General features: G+C 38.4%; 1 protein-coding gene across 2 annotated transcripts; it reads right to left on the reverse strand.

Annotated features, from left to right (window-relative positions):
• Nucleotides 1-3990: 3990 nt before the first annotated feature.
• On the reverse strand, nucleotides 3991-7078 carry LOC131229189 (myb family transcription factor EFM-like). Of its 2 annotated transcripts, none has more exons than XM_058225075.1 (5): nucleotides 6633-7078; nucleotides 6172-6419; nucleotides 5704-6085; nucleotides 4921-4997; nucleotides 3991-4696 (listed from the first exon to the last, which is right to left on the reverse strand). In XM_058225075.1, exons 1-5 carry the CDS (start codon nucleotides 6844-6846, stop codon nucleotides 4421-4423), a joined length of 1197 nt encoding a protein of 398 aa, XP_058081058.1. In that variant the 5' UTR covers nucleotides 6847-7078; the 3' UTR covers nucleotides 3991-4420. The 2 variants fall into 2 exon arrangements, with proteins under 2 accessions (XP_058081058.1, XP_058081059.1); XM_058225076.1 differs by having other exon boundaries at nucleotides 5704-6082; nucleotides 6633-7077.
• Between the last annotated feature and the right edge of the window lie 6946 nt (nucleotides 7079-14024).

Consider the following 14024-nt stretch of genomic DNA (forward strand, 5'->3'; position numbering starts at 1 on the left):
GCATTTCCCACATTAAAAGGAAAATAGATTCCTCAAGGGTTAAATCCAAATGTGCTAGCATCTATCTTCAATCGTCTCACATGTGTCACATTTGCCAGTGTGGCAGATGAGCCATTGTTAGGGGTGTCAATCGACCGAGCTCACATGTGTCACATTTGCCACTGTGTCAGATGAGCCATTGTTAGGGGTGTCAATGGACCGAGCTTAGGCCTGAAAAATCAGAATTTTGAATAGGGCTAGCCCAATGGCCCAGCCTTAAAATCCGAGCTGAGACCTACCTCAGGTTTGGCTCATTGACAACCCTAGCCATTGTTAGGTGTGTCAATGATTTGAACTCGGGCTTGCCAAAAGCTGTATTTGCCACCATCCATCTTCTCTTACGCACAAGAGTGCTAATCTACTACATGTGCTACGTTTATCTTCTTTCGCACTTCTTATGCTAATACATCGCATGTATCATCATTTATCTTCTCCTGCATCCCATATGCACTAATGTGTCACATGTGCCATCATATAATTTCAAGTACCTCACATATTCCATCCATGCCACTATTCATCCCTGAGCATCTAATAGGAACTATATATATATATATATATATATATATATATATATAGAGAGAGAGAGAGAGAGAGAGAGAGAGAGAGAGAGAGAGAGAGAGAGTCGGATCCTTTCTCTTGCTCGGGTGGTAAACTCTCAGGAGTTTCAACACCCCGTCAAGGGTTCGAGTATCCATAAGTGGTGAAATTCCACTAGCGTGAGTGTGTGGGGGTGTGTTTGCGTGTGGTAAAAAAAAAGAGAGAGAGAGAGAGAGAGAGAGAGAGAGAGAGAGAGAGAGAGAGAGTCATGCTCATCTGCGCACCTACGCATGTGCGCACCTTTGCTCACGTATCATGGGTGTCTAATCTGAACGGTCCATGTGATGCGGAATCCTATGAAACCCCATGTGACAAAATTTCACCCTGATCTAAAATTCTGGTGGGCCATAACAAAGAGAAATGCAAATCAAGGGAGGAAACTGTTTTCATTTTTCATAGCCCATCAAAGTTTTAGATCAAAGTAAAACTTGGGCCTGGGAGGTTTCACGAGGTGTTGCTTCACATGAACGGTTTAGATTTTAGATCCACATCACGTATGATGGGTTCTCAAAAAAGTTCACATCAGTTTCGTACGAACTGGTGGGCAGGTGAGCATTTCCCTATATATATATATATATATATATATATATATATATATATATATATATATATATATATATATATATATATATATATATATATATATATTGGGCCTTATCTAATCTGACTATAGAATTATTTTCCAGGCTTTTTTTTTTTTGCCAAACAACTGAGAAATAGACCTTAAATGTTCTAGGAAAATCTTGTTAAAAATCAAACAAGAAAAATAATGTTTCGTTTCCCATAGTTTCATCGAAACACCATTTTCTTTTGGACGCTTTCCATGAATCCAAGCATGCCTTTTAATTGAAAAATTAGAAAGAAAAAAAGAAAATGCGCATGGTTCATTCAAAGCACAAGAAGGCAATGTACGGTCCAAAAAAGGCAATGGGGACCTACCATAGCCTAATCCTTTTCATTTCTACATCCCAATGGTTTATATCATCATTAGTAATCTGTTGTTTATCTGCGAGGCAAATGAAAGAGAATTTCTAGGAGTCTTATTTAAGCTGATGGTTTGATTCATTGTTTGAAAACTCAGTGAGTCAACTAGGAACTCGACCGAGTTGAATCGGGTCAGCTAAAAAACTGGCATGCTATGACTCATTCCTATAAAAAAAAATCGCTTGAGTTCTAGAAAACTCCACTGAGTTTTACTTTAACTTAGCCGACTGACCGAGTTTATCCTTAAGAGTTAAAAATGCCAAACAAGGTATAATGATAATGTACTTTTGACTTATTTTCTTTGCTTTTATCAGTAATATTCCTAAATTTTACTTTCTAAAAGCAATCCCATTTCAATTAATATGCATGATTAGATTTTTAATCCCTTTGTTTCCAAATTAATGTTTTAATCCTTCCCAAATCACATTTTCTCCCTTTTCTCTTTACCAACAATGCAGTTGTTTTATTCATTCCATTTAAAGCCATTCAAAGCTCCACAGTACTGTGAGTCTTGACAGGTCTGTATTTAAATTCTTCCTCTTCACACAAATGGTCATCCATATGATTTTTAGAATTCTTCAAGCTACACTATGAATTGAGGTATTTTCTGGTTAAATTTGATTAAGCTATTTTTATTTTCATTGGCACTAAAACAGGATATGTGAATGATGGCCCGTAAACTAGATCATCCATCTGGGGGGCCTCTGAAGTATTGGGCCACGGCAGAAGAACCACTGAAATGTGAATCATGGCGACCCGTCTCCCTTGTAATCATGGAAACTCCACAGCATTTGTAATTTTACTTCCTTTTTTTTTTTTTCTCAACTAAAAGTATAGTGTATACCTGGCGAAAATTTATAAGACTTGGCCGAGTCACCTGGTTGATTCATCCAAGTCTTGACTCACCAAGCGAAGTCCAAGTTTCTGGTTTTCAAAAAATGGTTTGATTTTTTCAATGAGGTGTAAAAGAATCTCTAGTATTTGAAATATTCCTTTGGAGCTTGCCCAAGATGCATTTTGTGCAACCCAAACCCTTGCAGGATTATGCCCAATTCGAATCCCGAACTGCAATCCTATTTCATCATCAATCCAAGGGAATGAAGTTGCAAGTAGAGGTCAGTGAATAGACCCAATTCATCTAGCAAGTCAAGAATATCCCTGGGATAGAAATGTATTTGATGTTGGTTTCAACAAACATGGCGACTGGAACGAACCCAACTGATGCAGATTGCAAATCAACCTTGTAGGGAAGTTGCCCATTGAGATAAGCAATGAAAGCAGAAGACCTTGACATTGTTAGGGAGCGCAAGTTCTGTTTGAAAGTATTGGCAGATATAACACAAATTGAACACAAGATCATCGATTGGAGATCGACAGCGGACCGCACATTCATCACATTATGAGTTGCAGTAACTGACCAGGCAGTCTTTTTCCATGGTTGTCTACTTGATGAAGCTTCAATTCTGCTTGAATCAAATCCTTCTCTATGGATCTCCCAAATCAAGAAAAGAACTTGTACTCCTACAAGTTGTAACCTTCTCTCTAGTAATGAACTGTAGTCCGGTTTCCTCCGCCCTTGTTCTGATCTTCGCACATCAGCAAGAGAGTTCTCCTTATTCTGGCAGAAGTCTAGAAGTTGTCTGTGTTTGGCTGCCTTGACAGTGTTTCCATGCTGTAATCATGGTTGTTCCAGCCTGACCAAATTGCCATGCCAACATCACCTTTAAGATGCTTTGAAAATTTTCGTTCTAAACAGAATGCTGAATGTCGGAGATGTGTGTGCATTTGTCTTGCCTAAAGTATAAACATGTGTTTACTGGTAAAGAATCCAATGTTGGTTTCAGTTTATTTACAACAAGATCATTCATGTCTCGTTATCATTGCAAGGAATGAGGGAGCTCCAAAATCTAAAAGAGGAAGAAGCGGAATGCCAACCAAACAAGGCATGCAATGGGAAGACCACAAAGAAGTAATACCACAGCTAATTGCTTTTAAAAAATGGTAATTGTGAAGAGAAGCAAGCAACTACAAAGGAAGATCTTTGGAAGTTTTCAAGCATGATAGCCAAACCCCATGTCATCAAATCCAACAAAATTACTCAAAACCTACCTAGAAAGGTGTAGATACCACTAACAAACAGTCAAAAAACAGGAGAGCCAGGAATTGGAAAGATCAATGAAGTACAGCAAATAGATAATTTGCCCAAACAGGACCATAGCAATAAAAGGGCTGCAATTTCAATCAAACTATAAATATTAAAACAAAAGTGGGCACCAACAGAACTTCTAAGAAGATGATGCATGTCCAATTTCTATTGAAATAGGTCCAAAATCGATGGATGAATTAACTAACATGCCTTCCATCAACAAATCACATTAATACCAGTCTTTGAGATAACTCATGAAAAGGCTCACATATAAATGAACATCATGAACTGAACTGAGTTTTTTTACATATCAGGCCTAGATCGATAATTCAACATTTGAAAACAGATGTATGTATTCAGCACCATATAAAAGTTATGGGGAAATGGTGATCCTGTTCAGATGGATATTACATATACTTCTTTACGCAGAAACCCAAAACCCATGAAAAAAAAAACAAGAACAAAAGAAGGAAAAAACACTGAACCTATATATGTTAAATTCTCCAAAATTTCATGGGTGAAGCTCCATTACCCCCACTCTGCCATAAGCTTCTCTCCCAAGATCCGTCTGTATAACATATTCTTTCTTGCTCCATCTTCGACTTAGTGTAGTATCTGCAAAACTTGTGCGATCTTTCTATACATTGGTTATCTTTATTCTGTTTCTTCTTCACCTGATCTGTGAAGGTGACCCTTCCAACTATAGCTCTCTGATTTCCCCTCATCGTCTTCCCCACTGTCACCACCTGTAGTGGAGATTCCTCGGGTAGCCGCGGCCAACTGAAGAGGACCTTGAGGGGAGCCAGATTGCGAATTGCTCTGCTTTGAGGCCTGGTAATTGTCATGCGGGGCCCATCCCATTACAACAACCTGTTGGCTTGCCCCAGCTAATGTAGAAGCCGGGAGTCGCCGCGTATGCAATCGATACTTCTGAAACAACAGAATAGATCATCAACCATCAATATCTTTTTTTTCTTTTTCTTTTTTTTTTAAAGGTAATTGTAATTTTATATATATATAAGAAAAAAAAAAAAAAGAGGGGAAATGGTGTGAAAGCTACTAACTGAGACCCGTCATCAATATCCCAAGAACCAAAAACAGAAAATGGGAAAAAAAAAAAAAAGAAGAAAAAAAGATAGAGGGCAAAAACCCACCTGCAAATGACTCTTTACTTCATCATTGGTCAGCCCTTCGACCTTCATCAGTTCTCTGATCTGTTTAGGAGTAGCAACTGCAAAAAAAAATAAAAATAATTATAAACACTAACTATAGCCCAAAAATCCAGATTCATGAAAAGATCAAATTTTCTGTGAATTAATTTAAAATTTTACATTTTCATAGGTTCAAGAAAGCATTGCTTAAAAGAGAATAGATGGAGATCAGGTATGTCATGCAGATTGAATGGTATGGCTTAATATTAATTTCCATATGTGCACATTCAAGAATAGTTTTTTCTATTTTCTACATCGTTTGATAGTTTGATCTGCTTTGAGTCTAGCTATATTTTCCTTTTGGCAATTCAAAATATCCAAAACAAAAAAGAATACTTTCACAATTTTAACAACCCACCAATTTCTTCTTTTGCAAATTCAATTAGCTAAAAATTGAACAACCCCATATAAAAATAAACAAAATTTTGAAAATTTTACTTCATAAAATTCCATCTTCATATGTCCAAGAAGACTTAAAAAAAAAAAAAAAAACAGCCAAAACCCATTAACCCAAAATTCATTCGACAATTCCAATTTCCAAATCTTCAAAAGCTTTTACCAAAAAAAAAAAAAAAAACCAAAATAATTAAGGAAAAAATCAAAACCCAAAATTCTACTGTATTTTCAACTAAATCCAAGAATTTTCAGTCCCCAATTTCCATTTTTCACACATTCAGGACAAGATTTTTTATTGAGTTTTTTTTTTTTTTTTGGGTCGGTTCTAACCTTGTGAACCCCCAAGCTGTTGTAGAGCATTGACGAACCGCCGGTGTAATTCCGGCGACCAGCACCTCCTTGCCTTCCTCGGAGTCTGCAGCTGCGTATTCGACTGGCCACTTGCTACTGCTGCCATTGCCGGAGATAGAGTAGACCTGCTGCCACTCTTCGAATTCAAAGTGCTTGCACCCAATTCAGAATTTGGGTTCTTAATTCCGGGAGATAGAAGAGAAAGGTCTGATATTGGTGAAACCTCTTCCACCTCCTTTCTCTGGCTCCCTGGAAAACTCGGCAACCCCTTAAATGGGGTAAATGCCCCTCCATTGGCCCTATATTTAGTACCTAAGAATCCATTTTCGTTGACGGACTGATCAAGTTCTTCCACTTTCTGCTGAAGAACAAAAACCCAATTACGAAATTTCTACGACAAAAGAAAAAATATCATTTTTTTTTTCACAAAATTCATTTTTTATTTACCTCTTTCACATCTATAGGTTTAACTTTTCCGTTGCTGTGATGGTCATTTATACAACAATCACTCCATAATTGAGCAGAGCTCATCCAGTTCATCTTCTCCCTGGAATCCTTTTCCTTTTTTACATCCGCATCTTCATCCAATTTGCTTTTTATGGGCATAAATTCCTCCAAAACAGGACTAGCTTTTGAATCTGCATTTACGTTCGATAATCTGCATCGCATTTCCTCCTCTTTAACAGCTTCAATCGCTGCACCAAAAAAAAACAAAAAAACCCATAAAAAAAAAAAAAAACAACTCATTTATCAAAATCCATCAAAATCAAAACTACCTCCGAAAATTTAAAAAACCCAACAAAAAACAAGAAATTAAGAAAACCCATTTCTCAAGATCTATCAAAAACCAAAACCCACATCTCAAAAAATCCAAAATAAAAATAATAATAATAAAAATGAACACCCACCGTCATTCAACAAAAGCATGCAAAGAGGAAGCTCGCGTTTAAAGGCGTCGATCTTCCTCCTCTCTTCTTCCAAACATTCAACATACTCTTCAAATTTCGACAGCCTATTCTTGCAATCCTCGATCCCCGAAACCTCTCTAAGAAATCCGCTGATTGTTTTGGGTACAAAACAAGGCTTAAAATCCAAGCTCAGCTCAGATGAAACAGCTCCCATCTCTCCTCTCTCTTTCCTTTCCCAAATCAATCTCTCGCTGCAGAAAAAAGGGGCGAAATGCAAGAAGAGAAGATGGTATATATACAAGAAAATGGGTGTCAAAACCGGAATCCGAGATCCGAAAAGCGGTTTTTGAAAACCAGGAAAAGGGGCATTAAAATACGAAGATTCGGTTGGAAGGGGCGAAGGAAAACGCCCGGTTTTCTTTTCGACAACTCTCCTTACTCCACAGTCGCGTCGTCGCATATATCATATTAAAGCGGAAGAAACCGGATCCGTATCATATCGGTAGCGGTTGGATGCGGCCCAGTCTCACCCAATACGATACGGTCGTGATCGTGGGGCCCACATATATGTATCTGTAGTATATCCATTCCGTTACTCTGTTTTTATAGATTATTTTCAAAATTTTTGGAAAAAATTAATACTATAAAAATCTCATGTGGACCACACTATGGTGATTTAACCCCACCATTAAAAACTTTCTACGGCCTAATATGATTTTTATTTTTCATCCAACCCGTTGATAAGGTCATAATAGTTTTTATTAAGGTAAAAAACAAATATCAAGTTTATCCAAAACTTCTGTAGCCCACAAGAAATTTTTAACGGTCAGTTACCACTATTTCCCGTAGTCTTGAGTGTGGTCCATCTGAGATTTTTAACTAATTACTTTTTTAGTTAATGTCCTAAAACTAAGTGGAAAAACGGATGGACCGTGTGGATATTATATAGATACATCAAGTTGGGCCCCACAGTCAGGGATGTACAGTTATAATTTAGGTTGGGGCTGCAACTAATCCACTCCCTTTCATATCGGCCCAAATGCAACGCGTCTGTTTTTAGTGGATTCTTTTGGAAGAATCTATCCCAATATTCACGTGGTTAAGATCCTGTCCGTTGAGTAGGTGAAGATGATGGGAGACATGCTTGGCCCATTAGTCAAGTAGGCCATTCCCATCATCGATAGCATGGACGGTTAGATGGGAAAATAGTTGTTTATGGGTTCTAATCTATCATGTTGGCACGTGAGACACGTTCATCTCTTTTATCTTTGTGTGAGTCGGTGTTTTATTTTTTTTTCTTCTTTCTTTTAATTTCTTGCTTTTCAAGATTCTTCCCAAGGGTAGGTAGACTTTCTTGGTGTAATATTCTTTGCTTTTAGCTTTATTATTATTATTTTTAAATTTATTTTATTTACTATAGAATTGTTTTTGGGTTTTGAACGAATTGCTGAAATCATCCGTACCGTAGAAGTTGCTCACTAGTAAAGATCTCCCTCGGACACCCATGTAATCTTAATGTGGACCACTTGATAATCTAGACCGTTCCTTTGGAAAATCTTATAAGCATGCCCAACATATAAGAATCTTATTAGTTATTTATTACGAAAATATATGAGAAGGTTAAAAGAAAAGGTGCTTTTTTTTTTTTAATAACTTAGAAGGGTTAAAGCATGTATTTGATATGCATTATTTATTATAATGAAGTCTATGTGGAGTGGAATCGGAAAATTAGTTTAAGCATTCTTCAATTGGGATTAATCGGAATTTAACAATTCAGTAGTCAGAATCATCAAATAGCATTTGGCAACATGCATTAAAAAGAGACTGAGTAATAGAGATGACTATAAATTGGGAATTACAGTACCAATGAAAGGTCTGATAACATGACTTCAGGGATGACTTTAAATTATTATAAAATACACGTGAAATGAAACCACACGATATTCTTGTAATTTTAAAAAATTGCTTTTCACTACTCCCAAACATCCCATCAGAGTAGATTAGGTGTTACCCCGAGTAACACATTAATGGGTGTTAACCTTGCCATGTGGGGCCCACTTTGATGAATGTGTTATATATCCTTGAGATGAAGCCATAGGAAAAGGTGGTGAATAACTATTAAAAACTTTTTTAGGCTAAAAAACTTTAGATCAAGCATGTATTTATATTTTTCTTAATCCAATTTTGGCTAACCCTATCACCAGGTCTAATTGACCTTATCAATGGATTGGATGGCAAATAAACATTACATATCTACTTAAGAATGATAGTCATCCAATCACCATTATTTCCTGTGATATGTTCCACCTAAGATTTATATCTGCTTAATTTTTGGGACCATGCTCTAAGATAAGCTATAAAAACCAATGTATGGCACGTATATACCACAAATTATTAAGGTGGGCCCACAATAAGGTTAACACCCACTAAGTAACACCTAAACCGCCTATTCACACAATTCATGTACCCTAACAATCTCCAAAAGACACTTTTTTGGCACATTAAAATATGTAATGAAAGAGATTCTTTGGATATTAAGGTGGGTCCTTACTCTTGCTCCGGCAGTGGACTCCCAAGAGTTTCAACAAGGGTTCAAGTACCCATAGGTGGTGAAATTCCACTAGGGGGTGTGTGTGCACGTGTTAAAAAAAAAAAAAAAGTAAAAAAAAATAATAATTAAAAATGAATCTTTTATACGAGCGGCTTTACATATGAATCTTTTATACGAGCGGCTTTACAAAAAGGCTCAGGGTGAATTGCGCAGTTCCGATTCAATGTACAGCTAATATGTAGTATCTTTCTTCGCAATATACCGAACAAAAGAGAATATGGCAAACATTGGTTTTGTAGGCCCTACTATCAATAAACCATGTTTAGAAAATTTTCGAAAATTAATATGAATGACTGTTGCATTTCTCTAACTTTTTCAATGCATGTCACAAATTAAAAAGTTAGGGTTATCCTCCCAAGGATATTTTTTGAGTCCATGGTAATGTCCACCGTAGCAACTTATAACTCTTTGAATAAAAAACCATGACCCCACCTATAGAACCTAAGGGCCCCAAGGATAGCACCGTACAAATCCCAGGGGTCAAGGACGACAGTACCAACGGTTTTAGTAGGGCCCTTGGGAGGACGTGGGTCCCATCGGATTACGTTAATATTGTGGGGCCAACAGATTAATGCGGGGGCATTTTCACACCGGGTTCAAGTGGGGATATAGGAGCACACTCGGGGTGGGTGGCCCATATAACCCATGAATTTGAGGCCCGTGTGAGGAGGAGCTCATAGATTTGGGGCCCATGAGGGGGCGGAACCTATGGATTTGGGGCTTATGAAAATGGTTCGGCCGAGGACTTAACCCATGGATTTGGGGCTCACGAGAATGGTTCAGACGATGACCTAACTCATAAATTTGGGACCTGGGATATGAGATAAAGGAATAAATCTGTCATTCTCTATCGATTTGAGCTTTTAAAGCAACCGGTTAATTGTCCTGCATCAACTTGACATCCAATGGTCGAATTTTAAATCACTGATGTGCTTGATTCGCTAGACATGGTAGAATTTAATATGTCCTACTAAACTGGCCCCACAAAAAAATTTACATGATCAGCAACTCCTATCCATCTAAAATTCATCCTTCTTTCTATTTATTGTGGTCCACTGTTATACTTGTCCCTTAACGGTTCATTTAGTCCCAAAAGTGTTTATTTCTTGTGGGCTTTGTTAATTAACAGTAAAGGGTCATCCTTTCTACCTGACCATGCGATGATCCTAACCACTCGTGCAGAAGTTTCCACTTCCACTGAACAAACATCCATACCATCCACATAACCGTGAGTTTTAGAAACTACTTTTTTGACCGTTCATCTGAAATGTGTCCAAAGGGATGGCCTGAATCTCTTCAAATTAATGTTCAAACAAACTTAATTAAGTCATTTGTGAGTTGCAAGTGTTTATTAATTAATCTTTAATTAAGTATAATAAAATCATTTAAAAATTCAAGGGCATAAATATAAATTCAGTGAAAACAGCTGGCATTTTGTAGAGACTTTCATTCAATAATTCTTTGCCCTTTCAGGCGTGAAGTGGTACCGAAAGAAAAGGATTATCCAATGGGGGTATTAAAGACTATATACATCCAAGTAGATTTCGACACGTGTATTAGTCACCTGAATGAGCGGTGAGATTCTCTCTGTTGCTGCCGCTTCATGGAGATGCTTTTCACGGTTCCGATGGAATCGTTACTTCGAGACCTCATGATTCGGTATTCCTTTTTTATATTTTATTTTTTAAAAAAAATACTCTTTCTTTGATTCCGTTCTATGCTCGTCCTTTTTCTGTCGAGCACATCTGAATTTTGACGTGGAGGAAGGGAGAGAGAAAATGATGTATAACAATGCTAGTTTACCACCGTTTTTAAGTTGTGGTATCTTTTCTTTCTTTTTTTCTTTTCTTTTCTTTTTTTTAACACACGCACACACACCCCCACACACTCACGCCACACGCACACACACCCCACACACGCACGCCGTGGGATTTCACCACCGTGGGTACTCGAACCCTTGACCCGGTGTTGAAACTCCAGGGTGTTGTGGTATCTTATCTTGTGCATGAGGTGAATGTGTGTTGATCTTAGCCGTTTAAATATGATGAATTAAGTATTAGCCGTGGAAATATCTCTATATTCTATATTAAAAAAATACTAAATATTAACCATAGATTTCATGGTTGTAATGGTTCTTCCGTCCGTTCGATTATGTCAATATGCTCCATCTGAATTTGGCCCAACGATTCGATGGTTTAGATTTATAGGCGTTGATGCCGAGTGGATGTTGGATGAAACAATACATCTAAAAAAATATAGTTGAACTAACACATTAGTGTTGATAGGCCGGCATTATGCAACTTTTTGCATGTGTGCCAGATGTCTTGAATCTGACATTTTTTGATATGCTTGATCGATCGTGGGACTGGCACGACTAGTCAAGGGAGCTACACGATTGGTCATGGCCCGCTCGACTCAAAGTCTAGCAAGCTCAGTTTTTTGGTGTCCAGAATGCTCGACCGGTTGAGGGGATTGCACGACCTTACTCGACCTGTCGTGGCTATCCTTCGACCAGTCGAGGTTACGCAGATTAGAGTCCGGATCTTATGCGGACTACGGAAATCTGAGGCAGTTTCGCAAGGGGGTGAAAGGGAAGTTTCCAAAACTATAAATAGGGGTCCCTAGGGCCATTTTAAGGTGATTCTAAAGCTTTCTAAAAGTTTTTCAAGAGTTCCTAAATGGTTCTGGGGTTATCAAAAGGTGTAACAAGGGTGAGATTTGAGGTTGTTCGAATCGAGTAAGTCATTTCTCTTATAATCTCTTTTCATAGTGGATTTCCATCGCTTTATGCCGTAGTTTTTTCTCACAAGGGTTTTCCACATTAAATCTTTGTGTTCTTTTGTGATTGCTTGTTACTATTGAATTACTATCCTAGATCTAGATCTGTGTGATTCCGCAATATAAATCCCTAATAAGCAGTATCAAAGTAATCGTTGGGGCACAGATCTGAATCTGAGTGATTAGTAATAATGGGAAGTACTAGGTATGAGATTGAGAAGTACTCAGGGAAAAATAATTTTGAGTTATGGAAGATCAAGATGATGGGTTTCTTAATTAAGCAAGGCGAAGATGGTGCTCTTGAGGAGTGAAAGTCTACTATGACTAATGGTGATTGGAATACTCTTGCTAAGAAGGTCTTATCATCGATCCGTTTATGTTTTACGGATGAAGTTCTCTACAACGTCATGAGAGAGAAAACTGCGGTTAAGTTATAGGCGAAGTTAGAAGATGTTTATGCGAAAAAATTCTCTGAAAATTGCCTGCACTTGAAGCGGCAGTGGTATAACTTCAAGATGACAAATGGTGGAGATATAGAGGCTTACATCAGTAACTTTAATAAATTGGTTTACAAATTGCTGGATATGGAGGAAGTGATGAAAGATAAAGAACAAGCACGTATGTTGCTGAATTCTCTTTTGGTGCTAATTTCACAGGAAATCTGGTTCAGCACTAGATAATTCTCGTCTAATTTCTAAAGGATTTGGTCCTTAGTGATTTCTGCTTGAGTTGGTACTCAGCTCTTTATACGGATTTTTCCGAGACATTACAGACAGAAATTTTGAACAAGATACAGGTTCTTCAGGTTCTAGATCCAAATCCAAGGGCAAGGGTAAAGGAAAGATAAAGTGCTGGAATTGTGAGAAGGAAGGACATGTGAAGAAGGATTGTGAAAATCCTAAATCGAAGGAAAAAATTCTTAAGCTTCGTACATGAAGGCCAATGCTGCCACATCAGATGGATCGAGGTGTGATGGTGATGTTTTGTCTGTGTCTTCGCTCAGATGGTCATACGATAATCGTAAGGATGAGTAGATGCTAGACACAGGGGCATCTTTTTACATGACTCCTCATCGGAGTTGGTTCGTGTCACGCCCCAAACTCGGAAACCGGGTTCACAAAATTTTCGATTGTCGAATCCAGTGCCGACAACCTCCGTAGAACCCCATTCTCGGCTCTCGGCACCCATTTACCAAGTTCCGATCCTAGGATCCTACAATGAGGATTTCTAATATCAATTTGATCCACAATGAGCATAACCATAAGCATAACCCACGAACAATAACCACAAGAATACCGTCACAAATCCACTATGATCAAAAACTTTGAATACAGCGCGTATGAAGGGAAATAAAGATAATGATAATAACAGAAACTCTAAGAGCTCGGCTGCACACTCCAACTGCGACAAGGCTACGGTTGCATTCTGGCGTCACCTGCATGCATCAATCGTGCATAAACTTATAGAAAGCTTAGAGGGTGGTGTAAGTGTGTGCGCAATATGAGCATGCTCAGAATGTAAGGTCAGAGTAATGCAGAATCATGCTGATGAGTACATGAATGCAATCAGATGTACCAAGGCTATGCGGTGCATGATATGAATGCTATCGGCCATAACACGGCCATGCAATGCGAGATGCAACTTAAGCATGCCAATCCTCATCATATATTAGTACAGTTCTCATTCTAGATAATCACCGGGGTTCAGTACACTCCAAATGGCACTGCCGCTCTCCTAGCCACACAGTCCAAGTGAGCGTAAGAAACCTTACTATCCGCCTGACCAATAGTCTACCGATACCTATCTGGCACGTCGATAGCGGACCCATTCACGAGCTGGTCAAACTCAGCCTAGCATTGCCCCATACTCTCGGTCGAGTAAGGCCATACCCCTTTCCAACCGACCACGACACACTGGGAGACGCGGCCTCCTGGTATTTGGCCCTCGTGCACTCATATATCCACTTGGTCTCGACGTTGGAATCATCCTCTGGTACCATCGGG

The sequence above is a fragment of the Magnolia sinica genome, chromosome 16, assembly GCF_029962835.1.
Source record: "Magnolia sinica isolate HGM2019 chromosome 16, MsV1, whole genome shotgun sequence".
NCBI classification, from domain to species: Eukaryota; Viridiplantae; Streptophyta; class Magnoliopsida; order Magnoliales; family Magnoliaceae; genus Magnolia; species Magnolia sinica.